The sequence below is a fragment of the Sipha flava genome, unplaced genomic scaffold (genome assembly GCF_003268045.1).
Source record: "Sipha flava isolate LNK unplaced genomic scaffold, YSA_version1 176_pilon_pilon, whole genome shotgun sequence".
NCBI lineage: Eukaryota > Metazoa > Arthropoda > Insecta > Hemiptera > Aphididae > Sipha > Sipha flava.
Window position 1 is genome coordinate 2,821,430 of NW_020272062.1, and position 23,378 is coordinate 2,844,807.

A 23,378-nucleotide genomic window follows, 5' to 3' on the forward strand; every position below is an offset into this window, starting at 1 on the left:
TAATAAAAATAATATGTCATCGTGAAAATTTGCAGTTTATTTCCATTTACGCTGCCAATTTGTACGATTCGGTCATGCTTTATGCTCGGACGTTAGATTTTTTGCTCAGAGCTAGAGCCAACGGTCGGGAGCTAACTGGTGAAATGATCGATGAAGTGTCTAATAACGGAACGCTAATAATTGAAACACTTATCAAGAATATCACGTACCAAAGTAAGTGATAAAAAATACAAAAAAAAAAAAAAACCCGGGGGAAAACATTTGGACCACTAAAGGTACGGTTTTTGTCGTGATTTCCGTCTATTCGTCAGGCATCAATACGCCCAGCGTCTGTATGTCAACTAGCAAATACGAGTATAGTAGACAATATGTTAGTACGCGTAGTGCTAGTTACTTTGTTATTTCTAATTGAATCGAAGACAAAATATATTTGTTCACGATTAAGACTACGAAATTTCCGGTATTTTTCATCGTCATTATCAAAATGTCCACTAATCAAATTTTTAAAGAATATTCCAGAGTTACGGATAAAAAACAAACTTTTAAAATGTGCTTCTTTTTTTTTAATTAAGTTTATAAGTAAATAATTTTAAATTTCTTTATCACGAAGAAGAAACTGACAAATAATATTATTATTAATATTATTGTTCAAAATCAAATTTTGATTTATTTTGAAAAAATTAAAAAACAAAACTTAAATGAGGAAACTATGTACAAAAAATACAACAGTCACAGGGATTATGATTTAATTTTGTAAAATTTAATTGAATGAGTGGAATAATATAATAAAATTCATCTCGTCTGACGCTGAAGAGAAAAAATGGTAAACTGCATTTGTCTGGACGCGCTACGTCTTAATGCTGCAGGGAAACCGTACCGTACCCTTAAGGCTATCTATCGTTTATTGAAAACAATCTTATCCATTTGTTGAATTCGCATAGGTTGTGGACAAAACTTGGTTTATGACAATATTGTTAAATATTTATGCATTATTATTAATTTGAACATATTTTAGATTCAACTAGAATATTATTTATGATCTATTAATGGGTAGTATTGAAAAACATAAAAATTATACTATCAAAAGCAGTATTAAAAAATAATTGTTTTTTAATTTCTTACTGAGATTTCATGTTATCTATACATTTAATAAAAATATAAATTATTTAATATATTTTCCATATCTAATGTCATAAACGGTTGTATATAATTTAATATATTTTCTAAAATAGATTTGCGAAAAGTGTACACATAATATTTTAAAACAGTTTAACCCTCGTTTTATCCCTACTCGTGTACATACATTTTAAATAAAATGATAAACGAATGTGAAGTTAAACGGAATACAATATTTTTGCGCAGGTATAACTGGTACTACAATCAAATTGGACAAAGACGGGGACTCGGAAGGTAACTTTTCAGTGGTAGCTTTGAAGTCGCAAAATTTTAACGTCCATCTAAACGAAGGCAATTTCTCTTGCCCGTACTTCATGGTCCCGGTGGCTCAATTCTACTACGGCGAATCACTGGTAAATAATATTTATATGCATAATCTGTAAAGCACAATAGCGTTTCGTAGTTAAATATCAAATAATATTTCTTTGATGACTCGTAAGCGTAGGAGTACAAATTGAACAACCCTAATTTTAAAATCGAATGGCCCGGCAAAGGTCGACCAGACGACGAACCTAGTTGCGGTTTTAACAACGAACTGTGCAACAAGGACGATTTGGAAAAGAGTTCCATCATTGTGGCTACGATTTTGGGTTTGATTCTGTTTTGCGCGTTCGTCATCACGCTCTCGATATACCGGAAATGGAAGATCGAATTGGAAATCGAAGGGTTGCTGTGGAAAATAGACAAGGCCGATCTGTTTGGGTACTATAACAAGGATATCGTTTCGTCTCCCAGCAAAGTACGTATGATACCACAATTCATCTGAACCGTAAACGTTTTAGTAGTAAACGAATAACAATAATTATACAATATTGCACGTTTTGTATAATTTCATAGTTGAGTTTGATTTCGGCCACTTCATACGAGTCGCGCGCTGGACTCCAAGTTTTTGCCACAACCGGCCAGTATCGAAATATAATGGTGAGAATCAAAGAATTAAAGTTTTCCAAACGAAAAGACATATCTAGAGAACAGATGAAAGAAATGCGTCTGCTGCGAGACTTGAGGCACAGCAACGTAAACTCGTTTATCGGTGCTACTATTGAACCGTTACGAATTCTGATTATCACAGATTATTGCGCTAAAGGAAGCCTCTATGTAAGTTGATTTTATTTTTATTATTATCACTATGTATTACCAATGCTGGGCATTAACGAGTTAAAAAGTTATAGTAAAATTTTATACTTTTAAACAATTACTCATCGAGCTGTATAATTCAATTTAAATATAATAATATAACGAGTTAATTTTTTCCGTTATGTGTTGTTACTAATCAGTTAATTCATTTTTTAATTTTTCCTTATTTAAATTCTGAAAATAAAAAATGTATTTGTTTTGTTAAGAATTATTGTTTTTATTAAAAAATAACCGAAATTATAGCTGTGAAACTATTGAATGCATTTTTTCTAGATTTAAATAACAATCAAAATAACGTACATAAATATAGCTTTATATAAATACCGTAATATTCAGTTAAGAAAAATAAAGTAATTTATTTTTAACTAAGTTCAGTTACCTATTCTTTTTTTCCATTTATTAGTATTTTTCTAGTTAATAAAAAGAGAAATAACTTTTAATTTAAAACTTCACTCGATGAGGTAGAAAAAATGATTTAACTTGCTCAGTCTCTTCGCGACTGTACAATAGTTTATTGTGTTGTAAATAATTCGAAATTCTATTTCCATGATGCAGGACATTGTAGAAAATGAAGACATAAAATTGGAAAAAATGTTCATCACATCTTTGGTTCACGATCTCATCAGAGTAAGTCATTACCGGTTTCATATTGGACTAATAACTATCTGTTATTAATGCTAATTACATTCTAATTTATTTGAACGTGTCAATTGTTAGTGTACCCCATTGTTGTGCAGGGTATGATATTTATACACAACTCGCCTTTAGGTTGTCATGGGAACTTAAAATCATCTAATTGTGTTGTAACTAGTCGTTGGGTATTACAAGTTACGGATTTTGGTCTACATGATTTGAGACAGTGCGCGGAAAATGATTCTATCGGTGAACATCAGTATTTTAGAAGTAAGCATTTTCGCTATGATACGGTGATGTTACGACACGAATTTCTGAAAGTGTCAAAATCTATCATCCGAGAAAATATTGTATGTTTATTTATATATTTTCATTTAGATTTGTTGTGGAAAGCCCCTGAGCTCTTAAGAGACCCTGTCGCATCCATTAAAGGGACACAAAAAGGGGATATATACGCGTTTGCCATTATCTTGCATGAAATAATGTGTCGGCGAGGTCCTTTTGGCGCTTGCGGCGTCGAAGAACCTAAAGGTTAGATACAAGAAAGGTAACAATTTTTTAGGTAAAATGCGTGAGCCCCAGATAAAATGTTTAAGTTACGTTTGTGTTTATTACCAGAAATCATAAGACTGGTTAAGTTAGGTTGCGATGAAGTAAATGATGTACCGTTGAGACCCAGCATACATCACTTAAGAGACTGTAAGATGGCAGAAGATTACATTATCCAATGCATAACCGATTGTTGGGACGAATTCCCTGAAAATAGACCGGATTTTGGTACGATACGCGCGAGACTCAAAAAAATGAAAGACGGGAAGTACGTTCCTCTAAAATAACATGTTGAAATAAATAACGCTATCATGTGTAGAATCGTCAGGTTCTTATTATTATTTTTTTTTTTCCGTTAGACAAAAAAACATAATGGATCAAATGATGGATATTATGGAAAAGTATGCAAACAATCTCGAAGATCTAGTCAATCAACGTACAAATGAAGTTTACGAGGAAAAAAGAAAAACTGAAGATTTGTTACATCGAATGCTACCAGAGTATGTTCGTGCATTTTTCTAGGCTATGATTCGACGTAAATCATATCAATTTTTGCAGGCCAGTAGCGAAACGTTTAACACTAGGATACGGCATAGAACCAGAATTATATTATTCAGTTACCATTTACTTTAGCGATATTGTTGGATTTACTGCAATGTCCGCCGAGAGTACTCCGTTACAGGTTAATATATATACTCAGTAAAATATTATACTTAATGCACCTCGGTGTATTATATGAATGTAAATTTTTGTTTCAGGTTGTTAATTTTTTAAACGATCTCTACACTTTATTTGACAAGATCATCAAAGGCTACGATGTTTACAAAGTTGAAACGATAGGTGACGCATACATGGTGGTACGTGTTGGTATTATTATTTACAGAGAAACAGCAATTGTTTTTCTGTCCATTGTAACATCGAGTATTTTGTTGTTTAATTGTCTCGCGTATATTAAATCCAATTCATATTCCCTTACATAGCCACTAGGATTTATAACTAACAATAATTCATGTGACGCTATCCATGGTATTATTATTATAATAATAATTGACAAATGAAAAATGTGTTGATCGTTACAGGTTTCGGGGTTACCCATTAAGAATGGCAATAGACATTCTGGCGAGATAGCTTCAATGTCATTAAATTTGCTAGAAGCAGTGAAACATCACAAAATAGCCCATCAACCGGAAGCCACGTTAAAATTACGAATAGGAATCCACACAGGTATTGTTTATGGTTTTATTTAGTGGTTTATTATTGTTATTACTTATTATTAAACTTATACATCACCCGCGTATTATTGTTGCTTCTTTTGAATAGGACCTGTTGTGGCCGGTGTTGTTGGACTCACAATGCCCAGGTATTGTTTATTTGGTGATACGGTGAATACAGCCTCTCGGATGGAGTCCAATGGTGAACCGTTAAAAATACACATAAGTGAACAATGCAAAAATTCTCTTGAAGAACTGGGCGGATATATAATCAAAGAGCGTGGATACGTCAACATGAAAGGAAAAGGGGATGTGCTCACTTACTGGCTTGAAGGAACAAACGAAAGCGCCATTAAACGAAGAGATGTAATAAAAATCACATCTCTCCGTTCGATTAACAGACTCATCGAATGAATTAATAAAATTAACTATTAAATTTTCAGGTTGATTTGAATGAATTACCTCCTCTGTTTTGCGGATCCAAACGGCATAGTCCAAAAGTATACTCCGGTTTCGGAGAATACACAAGTAGACGTCCGTCGTTTGCTCCGCGGGGAAACTCAATTGATCAAAGTACTAAGGATAGTGAAACCTATCTTCAAGAACATCGACCACTTCCTCTACCCCCTACTTTGCTCGAACCACTGCGCAAACGAATGATCCATTCAACGTCCATGGATCCGTTTCCGAACAAACAAATCAGCAGAGTGAGCTCACTGATCAAAAGGAGTTGTCGTTCATTAGAGGTATAAATTAGAAACAGGCAAAACTTAAGATCATGTCAATACTGTTGTATTTTTCTCATCATTCTTTTAGGATTCAAAACTCTTCAGCGACCAGTGTCAGAAAGAAGAAAACTGTGAAGACAGCGTAACAGAAACTGTGGTCAATGGCAGCCTGCAATACACTCCTTTATTAACTGAAGACAATAAACGATGGCATTCATCTGAAGATGTTGCAACAGAACCTCATAGAAAAAAATTGGTGTCGAGAAATTCGATTAGGAGTTGGTTGGTTGGACTGTTCAATGGCACTGCAACATCTTGTCGATCTAGTGAAGTATCACTTCGTAAAGTGTATACAGATATGCAACAAATTGTTGACAAGGAGAGTGTAGTCTAATATTGATTAATGTCAATCACATTTAAAAAAAATTGCAGGTAAAAAGATTACTTAAAAGAAAAACACTATAGGATAGGCATATTATAAGATAAAAATCAAAGTCAAAATGCTGTACAAAAAACTTCATAATTTTTTTTGACAATTTTGTATTTTGGCCTATATTCTGCTTAAAAAAAGAAAAATGCACAGTTATAATAATTATACTATAATATAATACATATTTCATATATATATATATATATAATATTATTATTGGCTTCAGTTATACCGTTATATTTTAAGGCAAATTCTATTTAATTTGTTTTATAAGTTAAAACATATTTAGTATGTGTTGATCTTTTTTTTATTTAAGTAGCAAAATCACATCACGAAAAAGTTATCCAACTGGTACCATTGATTTATTTATTATTAATTATAAATAATATGATATATTATGATAAATATATTATAACCCAATTATTGTGCCATTCAATAAATTATTAGGTATCTAATAAAATAATGTGCCTTTTAAGTATATTTTGTTGTAGTTATTTATTTTATTTATACACATTTGGTAATATTATTATTATTTTAATTATTTTTTAATGGTCAAAGTTACTACATTATTACAATAGATCATAATATATCATGTGTCTGATGTAGATTTATGATGTATTATACACATTGTTTTTTTTTTTTTTTATATAGTTATATTTTTGTTTAAAGTTTTTAGATATTATTATAAACTAAACTAAATAATATTATATAATATGGATTTTTTTTATATATATAATATATATATATATATATATATTTATAGATTTTTAAAAAGATAAAGTGATATTTTTCCTGTTTGGGCTTTGTATTATCTGTCGACCACAGTTATGTGGATTTGTTATTAATTTTTGAATATGACAGTAAAAATGTTTGTTTTTATTCCGTATTATTATGTAGCTTTGTACTGAGTATATCAGAAAAAAATACGAGACAATATCAAAAAATATTATTTTCAAATTGGTTTTTTTATTTTCTTTGAGTTTTACAATCTATATAGAACGTTAGAATATATTTGTTAGTTGTTTAAGTATACATTATCAATAATATAATAAAACTGGTTTCTTACTCTCTTTAAACATGTTTGCTACAGTTCTTGCACAGTAATATACTCATACACAACTACAAGACAGATAAAAAAATCAAGTTTAATTCTGAAAATCATATTATTTATCATCGAAGCCATATATTATTAATTTGCGACTAGATTTTCAGCAGATTGTTTGTCAACTCTGTAACATCACTTTTTGTGATCGCAGAATCAAATTAATTCTTCAACTTCTATTTTTCCTTCAAAAATTACCTATATAAAATACATCTCTTAAGAAAAATATTAATTTAAAAGCATATGAATGTTGTTTGTAGAAAAATTTAAATTGTTCAGATTTCCTAAATTAAAAAAAATAATGGTCGGCAACAAGTATTTTTAATATGAACACTTTGCCCATTGAACAGAACACTGATAGTTGATAAACTATTTTATAGTTAATATATTACTAAAAAAATTTTGGATCTGAAATGTCAAACTTAAATCATTAGTATTTTCTGAAACTAATATAAATATAATCGAGATTAATTTTGTTGAAAAAAAACTGTATTGTCGTGAGCCTCAGGGTTAGGCTTGTGGTTCCCTAAAAGTACCTCACTGAAACGATTATTCAGTAATGTGGGGTCAGTGAAATAATTAATATCTAATGTTAAGTTATTATATTTTGTTTATTGAGTCGTAATAGGTTAATTATAAATAAGGTTTTCTTATTACTACTTAGTAATTACTGAACAATAATATACTATTAAGTATAAGATCGAAAACATGACTGACTACGTATTACTCGAGTCGGTCATTCAACAGCTGTTTCTAAATGAGTGGTCAGCATTTGGATTGAATTATAAGCAATACATAACAGTATCATAAATGTTCATTTTTTCAAGCCATAGAACAATATTGTTATGAAAAAATTCTCTAAAAGATTAAAATTTCCTATCAATGGACAAGTGTGCATAATTCCTTTGGAACCTTCCTGCTGCTATTACTAGAAACTCAACTTGTTTTAAAAAACAGTAAAATGTGTCGATACATTTCATCATTAATTAATTAAGATTTTGAACACTTTTTTTTTTTTTTGGCTATAACCAAAGTTGTAAAATGAAAAATACAAATGATACAAATACTACAATACTCAAGTATATTTAATTGAAAATAGTTTAAATGTTCATTAAATACACAATATATTTATTAAATATAACATTTATTTACACATTATAATACACTGAAAAAAGTCGATCATATAGAAAAATATGTTATTACCAGCAATAATTTACTAGTGTGTCCACCTAAAATTAAAAAATACATTTTAGTCATATGTTGTCAATAAAGATTCAACTAGTGAAAAACTCATTTAGAATTTATCGTTTTTATATTAAACTACTTAAGAGGTTAAGAACTAATGATGTATTGTACTATGATAATTATAAAATTTAATATTTAAAACAGTAATCTTATACCGTTTATAGTAAGAAACTAAGAAGAATTATATGAATATCGTTATTTTAATGTTTCAAATTTCTACAAGACATCACCTATGCAAATACATATAATTAAAAAATTAACTCACAGTCTAAGTACTTTGTCTTTACCACCCGAAGCCACTTGATGTCCATCTGGTGACCAATCAACAGCAAAAACTTCATCCGCATGACCAGGAAGATCGCCTTGTAATTTTTTGGCTTTTGCATCCCAAACTTAAAAACATATTAAATAGTTTAAATTAACTGCAGACTCAGTTTAACTGTTCTGAAAATAAATACCTTTAAGTGTCGAATCAGCACTTCCACTGACTAATAACCTAGAATCGGCAGACCAACATATCATGTAAACTGCTTGTACATGACCTCGCATTGTTCCAAGAAATCTAAAAACCGTATCATAATAAATAAATAAATGAACTTTTATATTTTTGTGTTGCACCAATTTACTGTCCAGATTTTCCATCCCACAATTTTATAGATTTGTCAAATGAAGCAGATGCAACTATCCGTGCATCTGGTGAAAATTGAACACAGTTGATCAGCTGTTGATGTCCAGTCATTCTTGCTGCATAATAAATAAATATTTAACTATGGTAAGTCATATCAGAAAACACAGATGAATAATTTTAAATAAAACTAATAGAATGCTTTACCAACAGAGTGTTTACTGCTCTCAGGAGCCCATAAGAATAATGTAAAATCATCTGAACCAGAAATCAATCGTTCCCCGCCATTTTGAACAACTGCATCATATCTTTTTTTAGCATCAGCTACCATGTCATCACCTATAAGAAACTTGTATTAGAAAATTAAAAATATAAACAAATCAAAATCTACACAAACTAACATACTTTTACTATACAATGGCGGTTGGGGTACCATTGCAGTTTTCAACACATAATCTGTACTAAGCGCAAGAGTATTTACCCAGTGAGCATGTCCGTCCAACGTTCTACATAAGACACCCTGAGCATACCATTTTAACATTTAACTAATATATATGGACATAGAAATGGCTATCTTCCAATATGCGGTCTATCTCCGTTTTGTGTGCTACGTAACTATAAATATTAGTATGAGGCAGGGGCGGATCTAAGGGGGGTTCAAGGGTTCAACTGACCCACAGTTAATATTTGTTAATAAAATTGGCCTCTTGGAAATTTTTTACTCTTTTTAGACCTTGATTTGGACTCTTGGACAGTTAGCCCATCGGAGTTACTTGAAAAATGAATGCCATGTATATTCAAAATTTAAAATTTTTCAATTCATAATTTATATTTTAAATTATATCGTTTTAGTAGAAAGTTAAGGAAATCATATTTTATTCCGTACGTTTGTTGCGCTGATAAAATTAGATTATATTTATTAATCGTAAATAAGTCATTACCAGTGGTATCACTAATTCTAAAATTTAATATAAATATACTTATATATTTTAATAAGCATATTGAGTTTTTTTTTTTTTACAAGGTATTCATTTCTAATTCAGTTTCATCCCTAATAAATGGTCTCTTGAAATGGCTTGACCCACAGTTCCCTGACTCTGGATCCACCCCTGGTATGCGGTCTATCAATGTTATGTGTTCTACCTATAGCTGGGAGTCTCCAATCATTATTATTTATTATCCACCAATTTATATATTTTATCTTAATTTTTCATAACGATATTTATTTTATCATGTAAAAATACAGGTTACTGGGTTAGTTTGGTTAGTTTAGTGCCGTTTGTGGTAAATCAATTTTTTTTTAAATTTTGACCTAAAAAAATAGTTTTTAAAATGCTAGTTAAAGAATTTTATAAAATTCTTTTAACTGAAAAATCTACTATCAAATACCTACAAAATTATGGCCTACTATCATGTGCATAACAATGTTACAAATGTGGCAATGAAGTAAAACTATATCAAAGAAATGACCGAGGAAAAATATAATGGAGATAATATTTTTGATGCTTTCCTTAGAGACATGAAATTATGTTTTGTGAATAATTTTGTAGATCCTTAATAAAATACATTTTTTTTTTTTTTATTTATACTTTTAATATTATTACGGTAAACCAAGTCCATTTTGGTAGATCACATATTGGGAGATGGCCCATAGAAATTATAATATATTTTCATGTTCAAAACTAGTATTATTATACTGATAAAAATTACATCATCAGCTCTCCAAACTTTAATGGTACGATCTTGAGAACTACTGTACAGTAAACCAGTTCCACCCCATTTTAAACAGGTAATACTACGTGTATGGCTAGTGAGAGATCTTTGACACTGACCAAGTATGACATCCCAAATACGAATGTCTCCATCTTTACTACTACTGGCAAATCTAAATTATTTTTAAATTTCAGACATTGACCAAAATTAATAACATTAAGACAAAAATCACTGTACATTCTACATTCAGGATATAAATGATATGGAGCCCAACAAAGCGCAGTAATCCATTGTTTATGTCCAGTCATCGGTGGACCAATCCGTTTGCCTGTTTCCACGTTCCAAGACATAATCATTCCATTTTTGCAACCGGATACCAAGTACTTGCTATTTGGAGACCAAGCAATACATAATACCCAATTTTTATGTCCTGTGCAAAAGATCATAAGTTACTAGCAGTTACTTTCTAGAAATTCTTAAGAGTTGCAAACCTTGACAAGTATGTAAAGGTGTTTGCATGTCAAGATCCCAAAATCTCACTGTCGTGTCACCAGACCCACTGGCTAATTTCCGGCTGTCTGGACTAAACTGAACAGATATCACAGCCTCGGCGTGACCTGGTAATGAACTAAGAACATTTAAATACAAATAAATAATGAGCAATTATATTCATTCCTTTAGCTCACCTACTACACCGGGTAATTGGCCGAACCTTAAACACAGCCTGCTCTTGGTAGATAATATCAATCACCAGTTCTGTGCTAAACTTCTTACCGTCCAAACATTGGTCCAGATTCTCTGTGATTTCTTTTTCATCAACAAAAAAAGCGTACGGGACAGTCTCATTCTGAAACGGTATTCATAATTATTATAATATAATAGACACAGCACCATCAGTGGCGTCAATTGGATCGTACAAAGTTCGAAGGGCAAGTGAACGGTTAAGGTTGTAAGGACAATGGACAGAAACGCTCTTCGATAGTTTTTTAGCCAATCGGTCAAAACCCTTAAGCAAACGGTTTTCGAGTTTGTTTGACTACCTGGATAGACTCACGAGAGTTATTACCTGTTTAAGAATGGAATTGCAAATCAACTGTAAATTGCTGACGCTGACGTTTCGCGGTAGGTCCATCATGTTGCTGACGATTTCGCCCGTTTCCGATTTGAAACGGGCCAACACCGTGCTGACGGATTCGGACATTTCGAACGGGAACGGGTACGAAATAAAAATTAAAAACAATAACAAAGAGTCCAGTGACTCGTCAGCAACCGGCACGGAACGTTATTACTGCGATACAGCGGTGTCCCATGTCGTTGTGTTAACAATATTGTTTATCTACACGCGGGTTTTACCGTATAACCTCAAATACCTGTTGAACGTGAACCGCGGTCGAAGTACATACGAAGCAGTGACCACTGCGCCAGCCGTAACTGCCTTATCACACGCAGTTTTTCACCTTCAGCTGTTTAGCCAAACGATTTTTCATTTTTACACTATCTGTAAAGGTCGCTTAATTTCGTTCATTGTTCCTGTGCACGTCCATCGCGAGAGCAACAGCGGAGACACATATTTTTTTGAACACCGTCCGCGTCTCAACACACGGTTTACCATGTCTCGACTATTTGCGCAACTGAAAAAGTCCAACGGTGAGTATGCAACTTCAGTTTCGTGCGTGCTAGACTCGACTTACTCAATTCACGTGCCTCCAGCGACAGCGGTTCCGTTTTCGGTTTTTTTTCGCCGAACAAACATGTAACCCGTGTTGTGTTTCGCGTCACTCACACTGTTCGATTTTTTCAGCTGCAGTCAGAATGGTCATGCGTTCCAAATCTGACGGTCACCATGTGACGTATAAACCCTTGACTATGGACGATATGCCGGTTCCCACCGTGCCATGGAAAGAGTACCACAGCAAAACCAACGCCAAATACAATCTCATTTTGGCCGGAGGATTAGTTGCTTTAACTGGATCCATTTACGTTGTAAGTAAAACATAACTACTCATCAATCCCATTTCTGTATTAAACAGATTTTCAGAAGTCAATGGTCTTGAGTACATTGTTTTATAAATATTCAATCAAATTTGATGGAATGTGTCAACATTTTTTTGAAACGATTACTGTGAAACAAAATTATATCCATATGAACTAAAAATGCAATAAAGAAAATATTCAAATGCAATATTTTACTATCATAGGGTGATCCTAACTAATTCACATAAATTAAATTTAATAATGCAGTATAATAATTGTGTGTTCATATAGAACCGGTATTCATAAACAACTTTATAAAATTTTAAAATTAATATATTTTTAAACCTTACTAAATACTTGATATATGCTTAATGAATATGTTAAATTAGTATACATTTAAGACTATTTAATATTTATTTCATGCTTTAACCTTTGTATAAAGTATCATAAAATATATCTTAAAAAAAATTTATTTATATAATCCAAAAATATGAAAAATCATTATTCATCAAATTGTTAGAATAAAAATTGCATTAAACTTGGAAAATTTAATAACATTTCTAAAAAAAGTAAAATGTAATAGAATATACGTTTTGAAAATAATTTTTAATACGACAAATTATTACTACTTCAGACTTAAGTTTTATGTCTTTATTATTATTGAAATTATTATTTAAATATTGTTTAATCACATATTTTTTTATAATAGTTGCAGGAAAATTGTTTCTTCAATGCTTTCGCGCCTCCATACCCTTTTGAAGATGAACAGAATTAAACTAATATAAGTTAATATTATATATATATATTAAAAATGTATTTTTTTTTTTTTTTTGTGTAGTAACCAATTGTATTTTATTCAAAGGTATTAAGTCAGAAATTTGAATATCCAGAATAAATAATTTGATAGATACTTAATGAGTTAGTTTTTATTTCATACACCAGGTCATCCATTGTAAAAACACTTGTTTAATTTATTAAAAATTAGAGTGATGCAATTTAACGATACTTAATATCATTGTAAGAAAGTATATTGTATTGTAGGTTGATTATTATGAATTAAATACTTTTTTTTTTTTGCTCGCCATTACACGGGTACACTTGGTCTTATCTGAAACGGAATTAAGTCTGTGTGATTAAAATTTACATACATATAACCCGTGTACCAATATACATGATATCCATGTACAAGGTCTGTTCAAAATGTTTCCTAATTGTTGTTCTAAAAAATTTATAAATATACGAGTAGTATCGTAAATGCTATTAGAATAAAATAAAATAGAGATAAGCCGATATATTTTCAATTAAACCAGAAATATATATCATAAATATTATATATATGGGTAACGGTCAACAGGTATTAAAAACACGTATGTGGGTAAAAAATAACCTTGTTTTAAAAACAGGGATCTTAATAACATTTTAGTAAGTGTACACTGTATACGTATTCTCTAAAAATGTATAACCACAACCTCTAGTTTAAAACATTATTTTTCAAATGAACTTATGACACAATTGTAATCGTTTAACTTCACATTATAGTATTTGAGAAGAAATACCATGAGTGTTTTTTAAACTTGTCATTTTTTTATTAGTTTTCCTCAATAAAGTCATTTGAGTCGTGGTAATCATTTAGGTTGCCCATATTATTATCGGATTTTGTAATTGACTTGTAAGTTTCTCAAAACTGCTGGAATGTATACAGAAAGTAGAGGTTCCAAAGATTTTTTGTATAATATGGTTATGAATAAAGTTACTCCACAGATTACATGAAAATAAATTAAGTCCCCTGTAAATATATCACATGAATATATATATATATATATATATATATATATATATAAATATATCACTGTTCATATTATTCACAATTACCAGTTTTACCATCTTTTCTTATTATTACCAGAAAATCATTTAACACAAATAATTAAAATCATATAAGCAAAAGTATTTATTTTAGTTTATGAACAATGTATTAGTTATGTAATCAACATTTTTAACAAGACTGCATTAATATTGTTCACATTTCTTAATAAAAAACAAACTTTGCAAATAATAGTTTGAGATATACCTACAGTATAATATTTTAATATCATATTATAAAATATTTACTTGATATTAATAGTAAAATATTGTAATATTTATATGATAAATTGTATTGTCACGCGTCTTAGATAATATTAAGTTATTGTATTTTATAGTCGTTATTTAACTTAAGGTATTATATCGTAACTATTTAATACAACATGTTAGACTTAAAAGCATACTGTTAACCGATCACTTATTATTATTTACAGTAGAAGGTATTCAGGATAAATTAGTAAACACATTGGTAGGTATTAAGTCGCTCGATACAAACAATAAAAACCCTAAATCATGATTGATTGATAAGTATAGAATATTATTTTGTTAATATGAAACTAATTTTATAAATGTATGCATATGTTTAAGCCAATATTATAAAGGTAAGTATTATTAATATATTGATGACACCAATAACGAATAAACAATAACCTTTTTTTTTGTTACAGAAAGGTAACTTATTATACATTTCAGTTTTGTAGAATGAGACTTAAATCTATATTTCAAGAAATAAAGTCTATAATATTTAGTTTGGCAGTAGAACTTAAATAATAATAAATATGCAATTAGTATGCTGATGTGATAAACATAACAATTGTTTACAAAAAAAAAAAAAAAATTTGGTTTTGAAAAATAGTCCAACTTACAAAACATGAACGTACAAGTATAACAAGTTATTATATCGATAATATACATATTTCATCGTTATTAAAACTTAATTTTCTTGATCGTGATAGTTATTATATATTATATAAAACAAAAAACACTAATATCTTATAAAAATAAATATTTACTTAATGTGTAATAAATAATAATAATAATAATAATTTACTTTATTTACTTAATTAACCAACCGCTGGAAGAACAATAATAATTCATATCCTTTCACAATATTTAATGTTGAAATTATGAATAACAACTTTTCACCCAGTAAAAATTACTATTTATTTTTATAAAAAAAAAAAAAAAAAAAACGGACTGATTAACATATAACTAAAGTACAAAAATTTTGAACAGTTCAAATAACTTAATCAATTTTTAACAATAATATTTATGCTTATTCAAAACTATATAACAAATAGGTAGGTTGCGCGTTTTAGTGCTTTTTCTTACAATTGATTTATAATATTAATCTATTACAAAACAATGGTACAAATGTCACCTGCTACCAATATTTTGGCTAATTCTTAACCAAAAATCAATAAATAAATAATTTTACTATTCTGATTAAATATGTGGTGTACTTGTAAGTAGGTAAGTATAATATTTAATTAGACTTTATAAAGTTATAGTATATTATAATAAAAGTTTTTACTCGATTAATAATAAGTAAAAGATTATAATAATGAGGTATTCGATTAGTAGGTATAATATTATAGTATGACGTTATAACAGAATGTACTTAGTATCCTATTAACTATTATTGTTTTTGATCTATCAGGTTAATTATTGGACATTTATCTCGATTATGTTATTAATAATAATTTATTACTAATAGGACTTTGGGGTAGTCTAAATAGTTTAAAATGTTTTATCATAACTAAACAACAAAAAATTGTAAATAACAGATATTGCGGGTAAAGAGTGGAAAAAATAACAACCTTGTTCTCCTTTTTTTATTAACTATAAAATAATTCAATTGAATAAAAACTTATTTAGAAATTTCTTTTTACCTGTACAATTATTTATTGTTTTATGATTAAAAATTATGAATGATAAAAATTCAGTTATTTATTAACAATTATTGTTGGTTTTTTTTTTTTTGATATTAACTGTATGAATAATTTTTTTTAACTTAAATTATTTTTTGTTATCAAATACATATATATTTATTTATATATATTGTAACACTTAAATTATACCTACCTTGGAATGTTGTTATGCTTTAACATAGTTCAAGTAGGTAGGTACGTTTAACAACCAAGAGTTTAATTCAATATAGAAAAAAAAAATCAAATTATATTTATCATATCTAAAAAATAAATTTTAAATAGTCGTACATTAAATATTAATTTTCATTATAAATACAAAATTATTGTCAATTTTGAATACTGATTTGGTTTAATAACAATCGTCAATAATATTATAATATTGAAGTTATTGTTTTAAGAATACCTAGTTAAAGAATAATGTTTTACAATGCGCAATATTATAAACACCAGATAATAGGTACATTCGTACATCACATTATTTTAACAAAACAATTGGTATATATAAACAAAAAAAATTTAAAAATTACCTTTAAATGGCACACCTCGTGGCTTTATAATATAATACGAGTATTTTAATATTCAGTACTGATATTGTACAGTTAATTAAATAAAATGTACATATAATATGTTATTGGAATATAATGTTGCATGCGGCTACTGTCGATTATAAATAAGTAGGTAGTAGTAGTTGATTATGGCGATATATGTTTTACTTCTTACACTTTTTCAAACTTTGGCTGGTATCTTCGATGTAGTGACCATTAGAAGTATTTGTAAGTAACGCGTTATACATCCTAAAAGTATATTCAGTATTTATAAGTACATTATTATATATTGTGTTTATGCGGTAGGTACAACTATAGACATTTGAATTGAAACAAACATTTCCCAGAACCATTTTATAATAATAATAGTAAACCGTACTTCAATAAAATGTATGTTTAAGTGAACAGTTACTCTGTAACGAGTCACAAATACGTAGTAACCAGCAAGAATTGCCGTAGTAGCATATTTCTGAACTTATTTTCTAACTAAGGAAAGAGATTGCTCTAACTACATATTTTACCTTTTGCAGGTAAAATAAATAAGTTATATAATCTATACGGTATGTATGATGTCTTTTTTTTTTTTGGTTTCGAAAACTTTGAATGACTGTCACTGTTTCATCCCAGTAGCGTATTTTCCGGATAAAGACGTATGGACGATAGAGATTCACATTTGGCCTGTTTTCCTAGTATCTAATGTTTTAACCACGATGTCTTAGACAGTGACGTATTTACGGGGAAGGGGGGGGGGGTCCAGGGGTACTGGAACCCCCCAGAACCTCTACAAAAAATAAAAAATAAACTAAAATTCTTACATATTTGCAGAATTGGCTATGTTAAACATTCACAGAGAAGTTGAAATTACTATTGATGAAGTGATAGAGGAGTTGGCCAAAAAATCGAGACAACTAGAATTTATTTTATAACAATACTTTATAATATATAATGTTAAATACAATATATAGGTATATATATAATATTACATTATATATTTAGTTCAACTTCCTCCAAAAACTGCATAAGGATGTAACTATTACAATATAATATACAGTTTATATTAGTTATGTATAAACTGTGGACCCCCCCCCAGAAAAAATTGAAAATACGCCACTGGTCTTAGATGTGTGCAAAGATAGACACATATAAATTTACTTATATTATTTTTTAAATTATAATTCCATTTTATTTGTTAGATGAATATTCCAAAATATGCTTTTCATTGCACATCAGTCAATTTTGTTAGAAGATTGGAGTTCGATTTATGAATATTTTCAAGACCTTTAATTAGCCTTAACACTAAATGCACCAATAACCTTCGATCTCATGATATAATCCTCAATTCGCTACTACAAGTACAGGCAGGGATGGACAGTATCTTAAATACTTCATCACACTCACATCTAGAACTCAAAATCCAATAATTAGAGGAGCTCTATTATTGCGTAATTATAATATTAATTTAGATAAATTTGATCATTTTAATAACTATAAGAAATATTTAAACAAAATGTTTCCAAAAACATTTGTTTATTAGTTTGGTAATTAAATGTTTTAGTTTTTTAAATATTCCTTTGTTATACAATTTTTTTCTTATTAATATTGTAGTAATATCAACTCAGCTCATCCGTTTCAAGCATATGCTTATTGGATGAATTTGCAACTTGTTTATTTTATATTAATTGTTCTTAATTAACTTGTATTATTTTGTTGCAAAATTAATATATATTATTATTTGTATTTTGTATCTTTTAACATTTTTGAGTTGTATCTTGTGTCCAAATACTTATTGTGGCTGTGTATCTTGTATATTTTCATTTTATGATATTTGTGTAAAGTTATAAAATACAAATGAAAATACATTTTTTTTCTGATAAAAAATAAAAATCAATTTTAAATTTACCTTAAGTAATATACGAAGTTGACTGATATAAGCACTAAATTAATTGAAAACATGTTTGGTAAAACAAGTTTTAAAGAATTGGAGACCTGCTTCAAGATAAATTGTGTTCTTCAGCTGGCTTCATATATTTACCAACACGTTCTGGATTATGTGATAAAACGTTGGAAAATTTAATATTTTTAATAAATAATTCGTAATTTTTGAAATAAAGTAATGCGTATTTAATTAATTTAAATTGGTTTTATTTGTATGTTATTTATTATTTTTTATTATTATTATTTTTTTTTTTATTATTATTTAATCCTAAAAAAAGATAATGGACCGAACCTATTATTGAACCATAATAAATATTTGTGTGTTTTAATTTCATTGAAAATAAACAATGTTGAAATATAATGAATTTTAATAATTATATCTATTAATTAAAAAAAAAAAAAATTAATAGTATCTTGTATTTTGTAGGTATCTAAAAAAATTAACAAAATATATCTAGTATTTATTATCTTTTTAAAAATTTCAAATGTACCTATATTATATCTTGTATCTTCAGGAGAAAATGTATGTATCTGGTATAGAATATCTAGATACTTTTTTTCAAGTATTTTGCCCATCCCTGAGTACAAGTACCTAATACAGCATGACTATTAATGTATTTAGTAACCTATTACTTGTATATAAAGATTAAAAATTATAATCGCTCTGACTGCTGACTACCGTACGATAACTACCGAAAAAAAAACAGGTTGGCTGTTTGGAAGTTGAAATGTTACTTATTAAATATTATTGATTTTTATCACCTAAAAATGAAAAATTGTTCCCAAAAGAGTTTAATATTATTTTCTATTTTCCTATAGTTCAATAGTTTAGTTCATTTGCTTCTATTTTGAATAAAATTTACAAAAAGTATTGAACGAAAACCGAGCGTTTCTTATCGTTTACACCAGTGGAATAACTTATTATGTAATACACACATATATTCGCATATATATATATATATACGATTATATAGTTATGTCAGTGAGTGCAAATATTGTTAGATTAGTTTCAGTTAGGATATTATTAAGTGAGTACATATTTTATTATTTTTTCTTACCAATAACTTTGTTGAATATCACCGGTTTGTTTTTCCAATAAATGAACACTCCGTACACAGGTATGCTGGTCAATATCATCAAACAACCGTAGCCTATAATCATATGTTTGAAAAATGTGTAAAATTGCGTAGTAGATGAATTTGCATCAGTCGTTACGGCATCACTAGGAAGGTAATGCTCGGCCCGTAACGCAGTAACCCAAATGGCTTACGCGATAGACCGTGACGTTATATAAATTATAAATAACAATATTTTTTTTTCGATGATCCCTTCAATCAAAATTTTCTTCGCATACATTTTATGATGTGTACATATAAAACACATTAGGTCATCTCGCGAGTGTGCACATAGTGCAATGTATATGGCGCACGTAATGCGATGTGTAGGTACACGGTTAATATTTTGATAATATTTTATTTTAACTCGTTGAAATTGTACATTTAAGATATTGTACAGTTTACTTTTTACGTAAAACTTATATTTGTCTGACTATAAGCACACAGTCAGGGGTGAATAGTTTACAGGGCCTGCAGTCACATGATCTTTGACTTGCTCTAGATATCGAAAGCCACGCGTCTATATCAAGGACACATAACAGGTAAACCCTACGTTGATCTGGCGAAGAAATACAAAAATAATTTAAAAAATACACGCGGAGAGGATCAAAACTTCAAGTGCCTTCTAGACAAAAGTCTTTGGTGCGCGTCAGGCGTAGGTCCACGTTGGAATCATGACACGTGATTTCCCGGTGCCGGATAAGGAAAAACCGAGATAACTCTCTCTCCTTATGGGCTTAGCATTACACGATAAAAAAAATCGTTAACCTATGATTATATGGTGCGTAATAAATAATTTAAGTATTTTCGTGGAAAGGATGTCGAGACAGGAGTGTACAATTCTGATCACTTCACTCAAGTATAGATAAATAAAAATAATATGCACACACCTGTTTCCACCGGACTAGCGATTATTGGAATTATCGTGACAAAAAGCGTTGCAGCGATGTAGAGAACAGGGAAGAACATGTTGACTTTGATTGGTCTTTTCAAATCTGGCTGAGTCCAACGTAACCACGGTATACACAAAACCGAAACTCCAATGCTCAACTGTAATAATACGCGCTCTTGAGTAATACGAATTTATGAACTGATCTTGTTCTTATCTGTAATAATAGCGCAAAATGGCGTATCCGAGAGTGTATACGTACCCAAGTGGCAAATCCGACGTAGTTGATGAGAGCGTAAATATTTGATATTTGCAAATACACTAAAGACAGTAAACACTGCAACAAATAAAAAAAGAAACCATCCCCCCGAATTATTCGAGTGACTATTTTCTGGTTGCATCGATAAAGCCATGTTATAAACAATATTAATTACTATGCATATAACTGCCGGTGTAGGCGTCAGTCGGTTGATTTGGATCATCGTAAGGATTTGTGGCATTTGTCCCTCGCAGGCTCCGGCGTAGAACAACCTGAAAACATTAGAAACGTTCAACTATTATAATTTATAAACTATGCCTCTGACGCAAATATTTTGAACCTAATTTAATCAGCTTCGTTCGAGGTGGGGGAGGTGGTCTGGTTAAGGTCTCTCGACGAAAAGAAAATAGCACGTCGTATATGGTTTATTGAACGATGTTCGTAAATTGTTGTGATTAATTAGTCCTATAGTTTTTGATACGCGATTATCGATTTACAATATTTTCTGCGTCTATATTTCGTTAAATTTAATGTTTATATATATGTTTGACTGATCTATTTTGATGTTAACTTGTAAAGAAATCGGATAAGATAATTACTTGCTGAAGTTCAGTGATACCTACTATTTCACGAAGACATGAACAACAGTTTTCACGGTTTAACATTAAACTGTGACGAGTACATAATCAATAATCATTGAATCGTTCACTCAATAACCCACGACAAAATACGTAGGTACCTAAGTGTCCGGTTTTTAGTCTGTTTTTTCTACTATAAATCATGACCACCGTACGTCCGTATCCTACATATTTATATTTTTTCAAAAACATTTCTTTATTCTTTTTATAACTGTTAGGTTAATTTCCTAATAGTGGGGGAAAAATAACGCAAACTGAAATATTTCGTTTAGAAGAAAAACTCAGGAAGATTTCAGTAAGTTTTGGGGGAACTCTGTCTACTCCAAATCTCCCACTCGGTTTGCGCTAATGACAAATTGTATAATTGCAACACATAAGATTCACTTAATTCTATCATAAACATAGCCATTTAGTTGTTAGATAGTCTTAAAAAATCTTTTTTACATTTTTGAAACTATCTAAGTTGAGTATTTAAATTATTTTTACCCAATTATTTTCAAAATTTTTACATTTACAATTATCTAATAATTTGAGAAAACTTTAAAAATTAAACACCCTATAAACTTGAATTAAATTAAAAATATATACATACTTACTAACAATTATAAATAAAAGTGAAATATTACAAAGCAAAAATTAAGTCTTCATTCATTGAAGTATATAATATAGTTAAAACATATAATGCATTGCAGTTGTTATACCTGTACTTTTAACACTGTACCGACATTATAAGGTGTTTAATAATTTCATAACTTTTTTCAACTATATTGTTGTTTTTTTTAATTATTATGCTAAAGCATTGGATTTTTCTTATGAGTCTTTATTTATTTATTTTTATTGTTGTATTTCGCGCTAACAAAGAATTGCAACAGTTTTCATGATAGTTTTCACAATCTATTTATAGCATAATATTTTCTTATTTTTATACTACAACTAAACTATTAGAATTTAATGAAGCGTGGAATGTCATAGTTTACAAAGATGATGCTTTCTGTAAACACTTTTTCATACAGTAAATCTACATAAAAAATGTCATATTACGAGTGAATTGCATAAGGTATTAGATAGTTATTCAATTTTTACTAAAAATAATAATAATGATTACTAAAAAAAAAGTTTGAAACACATGTTGAAAAAGGCTTCGTGGTTTGAATGTTGTAATTAGTGAATGTTGAAATGTTCAAATTAATGCAAAATAATTTATAAAGATTTTAAAGTTTGAAGTAAGTCTTAATTGTTAGTTTTTTCAAATCGTGAAGATAATATACACAATACGATAAATTTATTGAATATTTTTTCCCGATTTTTGCTTAAAATGTTGTTTTTTTTATGCCATGATTAATATTGATCTAATAATGATTATTTAAAGTTATTATATAAGTGTACATATCTCACCATTTATTATAGAATAGACTATCACTATTTTATTACCAAAATTAAAATGTAATACAATATATTTAATAAATTAGAAAATAGAAAATATTGTTATTAAAAATAACATGTGTTTCATTTTTTTTGCGGAAATTTGCACTTCAGATCCTCGTAAATAGGAACTATTTTCGGTTCCTCGTTCCTGTTTTTGAAAAGGAACGCGTTTCAAGCTTCGCTCCTATTAAAAGAATACGTTGCTACCTAACACTGGTTATAATTTATTCAAAGAAAACAAAAATTGCTAAAGAAAAT

The 23,378-nt window shown here is 29.2% G+C and overlaps 4 protein-coding genes across 6 annotated transcripts in view; 2 read left to right on the forward strand and 2 right to left on the reverse strand.

Annotated features, from left to right (window-relative positions):
• The window catches only part of LOC112680284 (receptor-type guanylate cyclase Gyc76C-like), a 44,710-nt gene extending 38,668 nt beyond the window's left edge, over positions 1–6,042 (forward strand). For both annotated transcript variants that reach the window (XM_025550324.1, XM_025550325.1), the window contains 15 exons: positions 36–213; positions 1,363–1,529; positions 1,622–1,915; positions 2,014–2,274; positions 2,869–2,940; positions 3,051–3,216; positions 3,325–3,477; positions 3,565–3,763; positions 3,855–3,995; positions 4,054–4,177; positions 4,254–4,352; positions 4,575–4,719; positions 4,816–5,072; positions 5,150–5,452; positions 5,523–6,042. In XM_025550324.1, the coding sequence (XP_025406109.1) occupies positions 36–213; positions 1,363–1,529; positions 1,622–1,915; positions 2,014–2,274; positions 2,869–2,940; positions 3,051–3,216; positions 3,325–3,477; positions 3,565–3,763; positions 3,855–3,995; positions 4,054–4,177; positions 4,254–4,352; positions 4,575–4,719; positions 4,816–5,072; positions 5,150–5,452; positions 5,523–5,828 (2,865 nt within the window). In that variant the 3' untranslated portion in view covers positions 5,829–6,042. The remainder of the gene's footprint in view (positions 1–35; positions 214–1,362; positions 1,530–1,621; positions 1,916–2,013; positions 2,275–2,868; positions 2,941–3,050; positions 3,217–3,324; positions 3,478–3,564; positions 3,764–3,854; positions 3,996–4,053; positions 4,178–4,253; positions 4,353–4,574; positions 4,720–4,815; positions 5,073–5,149; positions 5,453–5,522) is intronic.
• Positions 6,043–8,108: 2,066 nt separating this feature from the next.
• On the reverse strand, positions 8,109–11,884 carry LOC112680432 (notchless protein homolog 1). Its single transcript, XM_025550522.1, has 11 exons — positions 11,616–11,884; positions 11,236–11,396; positions 11,041–11,177; positions 10,787–10,979; positions 10,547–10,721; positions 9,242–9,356; positions 9,044–9,175; positions 8,838–8,955; positions 8,670–8,773; positions 8,477–8,603; positions 8,109–8,195 (listed from the first exon to the last, which is right to left on the reverse strand). The coding sequence occupies exons 1-11, from the start codon at positions 11,748–11,750 to the stop codon at positions 8,183–8,185; spliced, it is 1,410 nt and encodes a 469-aa protein (XP_025406307.1). The 5' UTR covers positions 11,751–11,884; the 3' UTR covers positions 8,109–8,182.
• A 135-nt stretch (positions 11,885–12,019) lies between these two features.
• On the forward strand, positions 12,020–13,438 carry LOC112680433. The gene is made up of 3 exons (XM_025550523.1): positions 12,020–12,196; positions 12,351–12,532; positions 13,233–13,438. The coding sequence occupies exons 1-3, from the start codon at positions 12,160–12,162 to the stop codon at positions 13,296–13,298; spliced, it is 285 nt and encodes a 94-aa protein (XP_025406308.1). The 5' UTR covers positions 12,020–12,159; the 3' UTR covers positions 13,299–13,438.
• A 3,432-nt stretch (positions 13,439–16,870) lies between these two features.
• The window catches only part of LOC112680431 (Y+L amino acid transporter 2), a 40,687-nt gene continuing 34,179 nt past the window's right edge, over positions 16,871–23,378 (reverse strand). For both annotated transcript variants that reach the window (XM_025550521.1, XM_025550520.1), the window contains exons 9-13: positions 21,233–21,329; positions 21,061–21,135; positions 20,800–20,959; positions 19,853–19,945; positions 16,871–17,108 (exon numbers count right to left, since the gene is read on the reverse strand). In XM_025550521.1, coding sequence (XP_025406306.1) covers positions 17,041–17,108; positions 19,853–19,945; positions 20,800–20,959; positions 21,061–21,135; positions 21,233–21,329 — 493 coding nt within the window. In that variant the 3' untranslated portion in view covers positions 16,871–17,040. The remainder of the gene's footprint in view (positions 17,109–19,852; positions 19,946–20,799; positions 20,960–21,060; positions 21,136–21,232; positions 21,330–23,378) is intronic.